Raw genomic sequence first — 13895 nt, forward strand, 5'->3', positions numbered from 1 at the left:
AACCTTAAAGCGTATATATCGGTGAGGTTATAGGATATCTGAATTAAATAATGTTAGATTTCAACTAACATGTTTTGAGTAGGTACAAAAATGGATTGCATCGGTCCACACGTTCTGCTAAGTATACGAATACGAATATACGGATCTTTAACTCTCCGGTTCTCCTGCCATTTTATACCGAAAATGTTCCGTTCATCAATTCTCACTTAAGATGGCAATATATACAATTGGTTTTGTACTATTTTAGCATACTTAATAATGTATACTGGCTTACGATGCCAGTTTCTTTTGATAAAATTTTACAATACTCTAGTATCATCTTTTTCGAAAGTTTCATCTAAACATATTCCTTATGAACTTGTTAAAATTAGCGCCAGAAATTTGTATGCCCAGCTTTCAAGGCTTTTATCTGTAGTCATTGATTTCCCTCTTCTTCTTTCTATATTATTAAGTTAGCCACTATGTTTGTAACACCCAGAAAGAAGCATCGGAGACTATAAAATATACATAAATGATCAGCGTAACGAGCTGAGTTAATTTAGCCATGTCCGTCTGTCTAAACGCGAACTAGTCCCTCAGGTTTCGAGATATCGATCTGAAGTTTTGGACACGTTCTGCTCTCCCCAAACAGCTGTTCATTTGTCGGGACCGCCGATATCGGACCACTATAGCAAATAGCTGCCATACAAGCTGAACGATCAAAATCAAGTTCTTGTATGGAAAGCTTTATTACTTATTTGACAAGATATCTTCATGAAATTTGATACATACTTCGAAGATATTGTTCAGATCGGATCAGTATAGCATATATCAATCGGAATCAAATTCATGTATGGAAACTTCTTTATTTGTGAGGGTAGTCTAGCTTCGGTACAGCCGAAATTTACTTATTGCTATCAAAATATATTTCTTATAGATATTTATAACCGATAAGAACCCGAAATTATTTATAATGAACATCCGAATATTTTACTATCAGATGCTTTATTCGCTAGTATGTTTATATTAAATAGGAACGTTTCGAATTTTCTTCATAACATATGTATATACCCAACTCAAATTCCACCTAAACCAATAAAACAATTTGTCTTTTGTCACCGAGCACACCGCCTAAATTAACCTTAAAATTGGAGATTTACACCTACGCAAGAACCGTACAAACATACAGTTGTATTCAGAATTGGAAAAGTAAAGGAAAAATTGGTTTGCCATAGGGCGGATCAACGGCAATAAGATGAAAATTAAACATTAATACGACGAAGAACCATGCGGCCGCTGACTGACCAATAGAAGGGCCAAGCAGTTTACATAATCTGCGGTAAGCAACAACGATTACAACACATTGTCTGGCAGTTCAAAGAGATGTTTCTAGGAAACACTGGCTCAAGCACAATGAACACATAAGAGTGTTACAAGCACACGAGTAGAGCCCAATAGAGTGTGTGTGTGGATTATTTAGAGGAAGAACTATTGGACAAGCGCTGGTCAGCGTAAATGTCGCCATTGCGTGTTGGGAATATGTGTGTGCGCGGGAGTTTAGAGCACATTGTCTGGGACAAATAGTAACAATCAGAGCAGAGTGAAAGCAAACAGCTGTGAAGAAGCTGAGGACGCAATGTGCGGCGAGTGCTACTCCACTCGGTCTACACTCACATATTGAATATTTATTATTTTTGTAAGCAAATAAATACTACATGTGTTTCCTTTGTATATTCGTGTATTTATATATATGTATGTGTGGATGTGCGTGTGTGTGGGTGTACTACAATGATCAGATATTGTTAATATCCGATTTGCCAATGAAACAATTGATTTGTAGTATTTGTCCAATAATACAGTTGATGTAATGCGGTAATCGCTGGGCTAATACACACGCACACACAAACACACATACTTATATGTGGGTTTGTTTGAATTTATTTGCAGACCCAGTTATGAATGGAAAACAGTGCAGTGTTTTGTAATTGTAAAAGTGGACGGTCATTCATAAGAACTCATGAATTGTTGTAGTGCAATGTTGAGCAAATAGCAAATAATATATGTACGTAGTAATATACGTAGTTATAATCGTTTGTATGTACATTGCTATAACCTGAATAGAGAATATTAAGTTTGCCACATGGTTTCTAACTAGTTTCTAAAAGGAATGGTCGAAGTATATACATATATAAAATTAATAAGCGTGATGAGCTGAGTCAATTTAGCCATGTGCGTCTGTCTGTCCGTCCGAATTAGTCCCTCAGTTTTTGAGATAACCACCTGAAATTTTGCTCACATCCTTTTCTTCCTAAGAAGCTGCTCATTTGTCGGAAACATCGATATAGGTACTCTATAGCATATAGCTGCCATACAAACTGACCGATCCAAATCAATATCTTGTATGAAAAACTTTTTTATTTGACAAGATATCTCCACGAAATTAGATACAGATTATTGCCAAAATCAGCGCTACAATCTTCAAAAATATTGTTCCGATCGGACCAATATAACATATAGCTACCATACAAATTGATCGTTTAAAATCCAGATAAAGATCTTTTTATACCATTAAGGCTATAAGAAATGCGTATGTGAAGGGTATTATAGCTTCGGTGCAGCTGAAGTTAAAGTTTTTTCTTATTGAATTGTCCATCCGTCCAGCCATTCATCTACTTGCTCATACAAATAGTACATGCATATAATATCCACTACATTTGTTTGTGCGTTTTGTTTATCTATTTTATTGTTCGTACAGGTTTATGAAAATATTTTGCTAACCTCCTTTCGCTTGTAAAGTTCAAAAGGTTTAAGGTATTACCAGCTTAAGGGATGTTCTACAAGTTAGATATTTATGCTTTTTATATAATTTTGTTGGTTTTTGAAAATTTGCCGCCAAACGCACGCACTCCATCACATACGTACATACATACATACCTACATATACAAGATTTCTAGCACATAAGCAGCACTCTTAAGCGGCTAATGCTTGTCTCGCTCCACACAATCGGATTTGTGCGCTGCTGCGTCTGTTGTTGTCATCGCTATTGCACCTACACATATGTACATACACATACCGTATATACAAATGTAGACACCAATTTAAGCAGTATCTTCAAAACACTACTCTTCCTTCTAGGCCTCATTCACTCACTCGCTCGCATTGTCCAAGTGCACCATTATTTCGCTTGCACCAAATTTTCGCATTCACTTTCGCATTTTAGCTGTGATTTCTGCGCGCAATTAGTCGTATGTTTGCTTTTGTTGTAGTGGCAGCCGCATTTCGTTGCATTCGGTGCGATTTGTGCGCTTGCAGATCCTTTCTAGCCGTAAATCTGCGCATTCGTGCATGCAACTATTCAATTCCATACTAAACACATATACATATACACACAAACACTCGGAATACACACATACATGTATGTAGCTGTGTTGGTTAATTTTTATTGTCCTGAACTATTTAGTGCATTTAAATAGATTAACCGCCTTGCAATTTACTTTTACCTTATTTGATCGCCAAAAAAGTTTGCACTTACTCACACACACTCACATGCATGCTCCTATTATGCCTCACATCTGTAAGTTGCTTATTTCACATTTTCTTTTGTTTTCTTTGCTTTTGTCGCTGCTCCGCATTCCGTCTGTTGAGTTCCCTTTCCGCTTTATTGTCATCGCTTTGTTCGTCTAGATAATTCCTTAATATTTAGTTAATTAGTTCATTAAGAGGTTAACTCTCTCTAACACCCACTAATTAATAGAGCTCTTTATTGTTCTTCGTGCGGTGATTGCGATTAATTTTCATTTTACTCAGCTCGTACCAAAGTATTAGTGGGATTTTGTTTTGCAAATCGCTTAAGGTGTGGATTTGCATGATGATTTTTATTTAGAAGACAGAAAAATTGTAGTTCGTTAGATACGCCCGTAAAGACAAAGATGCGGCATAACGCCAGGGATTTTCCGAAATTAAGTATTTATAGACTAGTTTAAATAATTTTTGGAAAAAAAAATCAAAGTAGGATGAAACCCATCGGAAAGGAAAGATAAAATAGCAAACATTAAGCAATAATAATTTACGGGCGATCTAAGTTCGGGAAAAAGAAGGAGAGCGGCGTGTTTGAATTTTTAAAGATTTAAAATTTTAATTAAAAAAAATGAATAATGTATTTGTTTGCGACATAAGAAGGTAAGTTTACACCAAATTCCGTGAAAGAAAACATTTTTTGTACAAGATAAAAATAAAAAACCCAAAAATTTGGTTATTTGAATTGTTCACATAAATTTTGAGGTTATGTGAAAAAAATCAATATCCAAAAGTTATAGATCTTTCCATTATCTTCAACATTACCATATAACCTTTCTCTATAGGAACCCCTAAAAATTCAACCACGCCTTTAATATTTATTATTTTATCTTTCGTTACCGATGGGTTTCAACCGACTATAAATTTCTTTCTTTTTTTAACATTTTCAAAGGCTTCTGCACTAGTCTATTATTGAATATACCATATATTTTTTACACTTGAATAGCCTGCTTCTTCTCTTTATTTAAATATAATTTTCCTTATTTTTTTTTAAGTACCCTTTTATAACAGCAAGCTGGTCGTAGTTAACCGATTTAAGTTTACTTTTACCAGTTGGCAATAACCCATTCGCTTGCGTATAGAATAACGCTCTTTTTCCGTAAGTTATATGATTTATTTGTATTTAATATCGATTGGATTTCCAGATAGCTACTGCACTTAACTAAAAATAATATCTTCAGGGTTTATGTGGTACATATTTATACCTTAACTGAGCAGTATTTTAGTAGCTATTGCTTTGATTAGCGGGCCTCCCTCCGTAACTTGCTTATCATCTCTTAATTATTTCCTGTATAACAGTTTTTTTAAATTTTTCTTTTATTTTTTTCACAATTTAAAAAAAAACATGTAAGACAGTTGATTTTATGCCTAAACCATAACATTGAATGAAAAAAATTTCTATGTTTACTAAACTGGTTGTTGAGAGAAAACGTGAATCCACGTATGAAAAGTCATAAGCTGCTTAGCATAATTGTTATCGATTTAAAGGCGTATGATCAGTTGAAAGTTTGTCAAGAAATATCTAGTTCCATCGCTACTCTTTTTTACTTCATATAGAATTAAAGTTTTCAAATAATAACCTTCACAGGTACATTTCTTATAATGTAAAAGGGTATATGAGTAAAAACATCTTTAACTGGTTTTTGATCGCTCATTTTGTATGACAGCTACAAGTATATGCCTTAATGATCTGATCTGAACAATATCTGCGGAGTATATACCGTTGCTTTGGACAATAAACCATGTCAAATTTCGTGCAAATATCTTGTCATATAAAAAAGTTTTCCATACAAAGACCTCGTTTTGTTCGGCCAACTTCTATGACAGCTATATGCTATTGTAGTCAAATATTAGCTCTTCCGACAAATTAGCAGTTTCTTGGAGCGAAAAGTACGTTTGCAAAATTTCACTGCGATATCTCAAAAAGTAAGGGATTAGTTCGCGCATACGAGGTGTGTTCAAAAGATAACGCGTAAATTTATTTATTTATTCGTCTACATTAATATTGTTGCTTTCAAAATAGTTCCCTTTCGATATTATATATCTATGTCAGCACACTGTCACCAATTGTTAAACCACTTCTCAGATTCGATTTTAGGGGTATACCTAAGCTCCTTCTGCGATTTTCATTTATCTTAAAAAATGACGGTACTTTAAGGTTCTATTTATTTTTGGAAATAGAAAAAAGTCACACGGAACCTTGTCTGACGAATATGGAGGCGAGTTTTTGGACAAGAATTCACGAGCAAGCAACGATATGTAAGCTTTTAATTAACGAAACTCGTCATGCCCATAAATACACGTCTAACCTTAGCGGCTGCTACAGATAAAGTTAGCAATGAACACAGCTGAAAATATAATATTATCGTACTCCAGGGCATGCATATCAACATAATAAAAAAAAATTCGACAATTTAATTCTTCAAATTTTCGAAATGTTTTATTTAAAAAAATTTATTTTGCATACATCCTTTTTATAAATAAGCAACCTTTTTGTCAGAACTGCTGATATCGGACCAAGCAAACTGACCGATCAAACTCAAGATAAGGATATTTTAATACCCTTTTATGCTGGTGCACCTGTGAAGGGTATTATAGATCCGTTGCAGCTGAAGTAAATGTTTTGTTTTGTTTAATCACCAAATGGCATCGTTTTTCTGTTATTCAGCTTGAATCTGCTTTATAATTCGATTTAGTAAAACTTGGTGCCAGTTTTGTACTCGTATTTTGCAACTTTATATGACCGCTGGGATTTCAATAACCTAAGATTATGAAATGTATAAAATATAAATTAATAAAGTAAATTTGCGTATACTTGCATACTTAAATTGTAATTTAATCCATCCATCTTATTCCATGCACATACACATGTATATATAGCATTTACATTGGCATGCCATTTTTAATGGCTGGCAAAAAGTCATGTCAATTTGCATAAAAAGTGAACTGTTCATTTTTCATTTTCATAGTTGTTAAAAAGTGGCAAAAAACATTCAAGAGCGCAAGAGTATTTACATATATACATATATACATTTGTAAATACATATACAAATACTCGTTTGTATGTAGGTGTGTACATAGATCTTCTCATCTACGAAATAGTCATGTCATTAAGGCATTAAAACGATATGTTGTTGTTGTTGCTGCAAAGTGTTTTGCTAATATCATTGTTGTTGTTGCGTATAAACCGAGCAAACAGTGACTGGCATTTGGTTGTTTACAACATTTGATGTCCAGTTCGTTGCCATTTGCGCGTCATTTTGTTGTAGGCAAAAGCACAAAAGGATTGCACAAGCGAGTTATGCGCATACATGCATATACATATGTGTGTGTGTGTGTGCATGTATATGCTAAATACTAAATGTCAACATATGTGTGAATGTGTGTTGCTCTGTGTACTCAAACGCAAATTAGAACCACTGATGAATGCATACACAATTGTAAATTCAAACGCATATACGGATATATATATATATATATATGTATCTGGCTATATACTTTGTTGTAGTTTATTTATAAATGTACATATTTATATGAGTGGATGCACATAAGTGCCGCACAAAAGCTTTGTGTATACTACTGCTTACTAAAACAAATATACACGGAAGCTTGCTGGTATATACACATACATTCAAACATGTACATAGAAAGGAACATACCCTATTAGCAAATATCCTGCCATTTCATACATACATATGTATGTACATATATTTACATTTAAACCCACTTATATTTATTTGTATATACATACATACATATATACCGTATACAAAGCGTTTGAGCTTCATGCAGTCATTTACAGTGAGCTTTATGCACAGGAGTTTATAATTACTCCAACGCTAATCCGAATGTATTAAAAACAAGTACGAAAACTCTCGTTCCTATGTTAGCGAACGATTTTACTCCAGAAATTAAAAAGTCGACAACCATATAATATTTAAAAAAATTTAAATATTAATGATTGAAACAACATATTTTTGAGTAGCCGAGTTTTATGAGAAAATTTCTTTTTCGGTTCAAAAGATTATTTTTACTAATCAGGAAGATGATCACAAGCGTAGAAATCGTGTCGATGAGGACGCGGGCTTTCTTCTGCCCGTCACTACAAGGACGCACAAATTTTTGAAATTTAATTTTTTTCTTTTGAAATATGCTTGTATTAAGTGTACTCTCGAAATATGAAAACATTAATGTATAGTAAAATAATCAATTGCCAAAAACGCTAGAAACTCGAATATGTATTTTATACGTAAAAAAAACAATATTATGGCACAGTTGTATTATATTATTCAACATAGAACGTGCGTGACTCACCAATTGTAGCGATTGTTCTACTTTTCGATACCAGTTTTGTAGTATGAACTGTCTTTTACGTCAAAATATAACTCTGCGTAGGCGATTTCTTTCCAGCGAACATTCTTTTGAGGTCTGGGAACAACGAAAAATACTTGAGAGACCATATTCGGAGCATACGATGGATGCGGAAGCAATTTTGTGGATTTTTTGATAATTCCGTCTATATAAACCTGTTTTCGATGTCCACTGTGTTCATTGTCTTCGTTGCTCTCAAAACCTTTACGGAGCTCATAAAACCTTTACAGAGTTTGGCAAATTTAAATTAATTTTCGCTTGATTGCTTCGATTTCGCAGAGTCCTGGTTACTCTGGTCGTACCACTTTTTTGGTATCAGCACCACTTTTTCATTAGACAAATAAGAGCTATGTAAGGAAGAAGTTTACAGGACTCGAAATCGAAGCAATCAAGCGAAAATTCATCTATCGAATAGTGCTTGAGATTAAGAGAGTGTAAGATATATGTTCCAAATGGTTCACTGTTACCAATTTGTGACTGGTAAAAGCCTATATAGATGTAGACCAATGTAGACAAATGAAAGAATACCCAAAATCCTAAAACTCATTACTTGGCAGTCACGTAAAAATAGTCACATTAGTTTCATGGTTTCCAACTGAGCGCAATCATCTCATAGTTGCGCCATGAATATAAAGGTTATGTCTACAAGTACATTAAAAGTGACAAGACGATGTGACAATGCAATGTAATTTTATGTAAATATACCTACACATACGTATACATACATTGATATATATTTTCATTTGCAAATTGGAGGTTATAAAAACTATTGCGGCATTTTTGTTGTAGAGCAACAAAAATGCACAATTTGCTACAAAAATACATTTGAATAACAAATTTTAATGTAAGTTAAGTTAACGCCACAAATGATTGGATGATTTACAACAATTTTATCATCCATGAGACCATCTTTGAGACACTAATTTTTTCCCGCTTGGACCAAATCTGCTAACCTGCAAGTAGTCGAGGAAGTATGTAACGACTTAAAAATATTTAGAGTTTTAAGAATATGATTTATGTAATATTGAGTTTCAGAAAGTATTGTAATAAAAAAGCTAATGAATTTTAATTAAAAAATGTAGTGTCAACGCGCAGATCTTTCAGCATATTAAATTTTGCTCTGAGTCACAGAAAACGATTAGAAATAATGAATTGTACAAAATACGGAAAGAAATTTTCTTTTGCGCTCTCCCAAAAAGTACGGCACTCCTTAACCTCCCTTCTTCATGCACAAAGCTTTCTCAGGTTGAAATTTATGGAGAAAAAAAGTTTTTTTTTAATTCTACCATGTCATACGATATCGGTTAACCGATACGTACGATTTCGCCGCCATCCTTTGTTGCTAACAATATTTAACTATTTTTAATTCGGGCTAACCTCACCTAGTTTAATCTTTCAACTCAGCTTTGGTATCTTTTGGACTTAGACTATTAAATTTGGGACAAAAATAATCCTGAAGGTGATTTGAGACCGTTGACTACTCTGCCATGCTTATTGAATTAAAACCAAACTCCTAGTTTTTGTATGAGGAACTCGATATGCTGCTGGGAATAATAGTTTTAGCTATAATTTCTCCAAATATTCCATTAAAAGCGGGTTTATGTAAGTAGAAATATTTATTTCTAGCTTCTTGCTTGAAAACTCTTAAGTAATTCAATTTAGACAGCTTTACAGCTCACAAAAAAAAAAAAGCAAACCAGTAGTCAGTATCCTATAAACTAAAAACTCGTTTTCTGAAATTTTTATATCTAACACTCGAGCCAACCTCCTAACGGAGTAAGTCACATTCAATTGCAAGCTTAGAGGCGACCCAACAACGAAAAGTGAATGGTTGAAAAAGGCAACTATGACGTCGCCAGCAATAGAGAAAAAATAAAAATAAAATTTGAAATAAAAAAATAAAATGAAAGTAGCCTAAGGTGACGCCATTTCAACAGCCAAGCTAGCCACGACGGCCGAAGCTGAGAAGCGCAATCAAGTGGGCAGTTACCATATATACACATAGCGGGAATGCTAAAACAGCGCGTCGCCGTCTACAGCCATAGCCACTTGGAACACAATGACAAGCAAAAAGGACGAGCAATAAAATGACAGCTAAGCTAACGGTGTGTATATATTATTTATTATTTACTATAGCACTAATGAAAGTGCCACCATATACATACATACATGGAACGGTAGGTGGTTGCAGCACAAAAGTCGAGCGCGCTCTCACATATAATATTATATATGTATAGGGTGTGGTGGTAGGGGCAACACAGTTTTGTAGGCGACGCTTGCTGCTCGCAGCTGCACCGAAAATCCAACTCCGCTACTACTAATAAAGTGTTGGTGGGGCAAAAGGTGAAATGTCAGGCAGCTGCCATATTTTCTATATACATTATATTTATGTACCCATACTTATATGCAAGGGCTTTTACCCACACAACTTGACAGCGTTACCTACATCTGTATCCATGTAGCTGCTGCTGCTGGTGGCTTATACACACCGTGTAGGAGTTTATGTTTAATAAATGAGAAGCAATATGCTCGGTTGTCGCTGAGTTTTGCTGTCTTTTTAGTCAACACAAAAAATAGCAGCCATAACAACAACAAGCGCAACAACTAAGCACTCGAGCAAACAGGCTACAGCTGTGCAGTGCGTAATTTACCGTCATTCGCTTGTGTGGCTGTATGTGTGTGACTTTATAAATATTTTATGGGCGGGATTTCAAAGTGTATGCACACTTCATTCCAATTCGACATTTTGTGCACCCTCAATGTTGTCTCAGCGTTATATACCCCTCCACGGCCCGCGCTTACTCTCGCGCTCTCTCCACACCTCACGCTCGCTCTCTCTGGTCAATTTAAGAAACTTCGTAATGAGTTTGCCTTTTAGCGCCTGAACTTCATTATACAGTTACGAACTTGAATGAAAGCAAAATCTGGCAACCCCATAGTTCATTGGGAACAACATTACTACAACGAAATTTCCAACTCAATAAACATGTTCTTTGTTTTAACTTAATTATCAACATCATTAAGGTATTTCGTTTGATAGGCGCTCACGTTCACTAAATTCAGCACTCTCTCGCATTCACCCTCTGTCTCTCTCTCCACCTATTTGTGTGCACTCGGTGTCTTTACGCAGCCATTGAGGCAGTTAATCCTTAAATACACAACAAATGTCATGCAAATATCCAGCGAAGCATGGTCCTTTTCGCTGTTCGCTCTCTTATCTCTTTCACTCTAACACTTTTTTGTCGAGCGCAAGCAATTTTTTAAGGGTGGTTTATCACTAGTTGTGAATTTATCTGCTGCCCACATAAAATGCTTACCTGAGCACACAAAACAACGCCGTTATGCATATTCTTACACATACATACATACACACACTAGCAGCTCTGTGCATCCTTGTGCTCTCTTTCGTCAATTTTTGCTCCTTTCACAGTCCAATTGCTTGTGCTTTTGTGTGATGCTTGTTATTCTTATTGCTTCTGCCATTATTGTTGTTGTTTACTCACTTCAAAATCGCTGTTGTTGTTGTGTCTTGTTTGTTTTTGTATACCAATTGCCATCAACCACCAGCAGCACCATCTCGCCACCACAGCGCATAGACATTATTACCCTCTTGGCGTTGGCTTCTTGTCGTCGCACGCTCCTTGTGGCATTTTTCTAAGGACACACTTGCCCGTTTCGCTTCATTTCGTTACGGTCGTCGGCTGTGTGATGACGTTCCATTTTACGCGTTCATCGCTTTACGTCTTTTTGTTCAACTGAGTGTTGCGCCATTCGTGCAATTTTGTTCGTCACGTTTTGAAAGAGCGTAAAAAAGGACACTGAAAAATTATTTGCGTGCTTTTTGTTAAAAAAATATTACAAAAGAAACTTGAAGTGTGTGTAGTGAGACAAGTTCATTTACACAGTGAGAAAGTGATAAAGCGCAGCAAAGCTTTAAATTAAAGCAACAAAAAACTGAAATTTCGAAGAAGTTTAAATTATATTTAATAAAAATAAAAAAAACTATTTCCTGCCAAATTTGCAAAAAGTTTGAAGTGTTTGCCAACAACAAGCAGCAATTACAATAAGGCAGCCGCTAAATATGGTTTATTTTGTACGTATTTTTTACTTTTTTTATGCATAAAAAATTTTGAAAATTTAAATATATTCTCAAAAAAATTTTAGAATTGTTAGAAAAAGTTAATTTTTTGTGGACTAAAATTTTAGAAAATTTATATACATACATTTTTAAATCCTAGAAAACATCTTTCGATGCTATCGATTTTTGTTAGTCGTTTTTATATGTGAGTAAAGTATTCGGTGTTTTCATATTGCCTTCGGTATGCGGACCAACTTTCGAAAACTTATTTTATATGCTTTTTAGAATTTAAACTGTTAGTGTTTGAGGCAGCATGACTTCAACAAGAATTTTCAATTATTGTGCCAAGTAGAGTACTGTTGTTGACTTATGCAGTCAGTACACGCCATATTTCTCAGTTTTAAAATACAATAGTTACAACATTTCAAATTATCGGACTGATTGGCTTTGAAAAATATATATTATAAAAGTTTCGACTTTTTCTCCTAAAACTTCAAATCCAATTCGAACACTTGAAATATTTAAGTAAATAGCGGTGCCAATAACTTCAATGAATGTTTTTTTTCACAAATTTCTATAAATTCTCTCTATGCACTCTGAAGTCTTATAAATTTTAAGTGACTGCTGCATATTATTTGAAAATTTGATATGTCCAATAAAAACTTTTAGTTTTGGAAATGTTTGTTTTTTATATTGGTTGGGTTCCAGTAGTTTTAGTGTCAACCTCTAACCATCTAATCAGAATAGTTCTCTCTATAATTGCCGTTATCTAATATTATTACTATTTTTTATTTATGGCGAACGTGAAAGAAAAAACAGTTTCCAGTTCGCTTATCTTCAAGCTGTAAGATTTAAAAGTGTATAAACCAAAAATATCCCAAATGTCGTAATAGACACTAATTTAAAGCGCAAGTATGCCGACGCTAGAAACGCACAAGCATATTGTTGCAATAATAGAGTTTTCTCAAGTGGTTTGCAAATTTTTATACTTTTTCAAGTATTTCGCTCAACAATTCATTTAGAACCGACCAATTTATGAAATTTCTAAATTAATATATTTTAAGGTGTTTTCGCATTCTCTGTTGTACAAAAGCATTATACAAAATTTCGATAGAACTACTTAGATAGCTATTTAAGATTTTAGCTTGTCTCGCTGTATTATAACATACTGTACTTATTAGTAGTTTTATACAAGATATTTTTTTTTTTTTTTTTTTTTTTTTGTGTATCAATAATTTTTAATAAGTTTTAAGTCAGCCTTAAAGAGGTCACGTCGAGATAGTTTCACCTACTGCCGTCGGAACAATCAAAATTTATTTACATGCATCCATACTTAAGCTTATTCGTTTTCTGTTGTTAGGTAAAAAATTTTCCGACGTTGTATGAAAAAATAAAATAAATTTAAAACTCCGATTTCATTAAGGTTTGTAGTGGCCGTTATCAGAATTTTATAAGTAAAATAAATGTGTAGAAAAAAATAAATATTTTCATTAATTTGAATTGTTGTTATTATTGTTTCATAGAATGTACACTAGTTAGTGTTTTTTCTAATCAGAAAAAACTAGTTATGGAAATACAATTTTTTTTTTGTAAATACGAACTTTTCAACAAAAAATGAAACTCCAAAATTGCGTTTAATCATTTTAATATAATTAATAATAAAATAAATAAGTCATGTAGTTTCAACGTAATTCGTTTTAGGAAAATATATAAAAATCAATCAGCCTCGAAAAACCTAACGGTAATTATAGTGAAATCAAATTACTGCGATTTATATTCTAAATTATGTCTGTAGTTTCGTACACCCCTTCATTTATTTTATTTTTGTAAGTAAAATTTAAATTTTTATCTGAATTTTAAAAGCAACCCTGGCGATATTTAGATGTTGAA

General features: G+C 33.9%; 1 protein-coding gene across 2 annotated transcripts in view; it reads left to right on the forward strand.

The window, feature by feature from the left end:
* The window catches only part of erm (earmuff), a 59811-nt gene that overhangs the window by 39839 nt on the left and 6077 nt on the right, over window positions 1–13895 (forward strand). The window contains exon 1 of one of the 2 annotated variants that reach the window (XM_014234115.3): window positions 11633–12020. The exons of the other annotated variant lie outside the window; for it this stretch is intronic. Within the exon in view, the coding sequence (XP_014089590.3) occupies window positions 12009–12020 (12 nt within the window). The 5' untranslated portion in view covers window positions 11633–12008. Of the gene's footprint in view, window positions 1–11632; window positions 12021–13895 lie in introns of those variants that run through there. 2 annotated transcript variants of the gene reach the window in all.

The sequence above is a fragment of the Bactrocera oleae genome, chromosome 3 (genome assembly GCF_042242935.1).
Source record: "Bactrocera oleae isolate idBacOlea1 chromosome 3, idBacOlea1, whole genome shotgun sequence".
NCBI classification, from domain to species: Eukaryota; Metazoa; Arthropoda; class Insecta; order Diptera; family Tephritidae; genus Bactrocera; species Bactrocera oleae.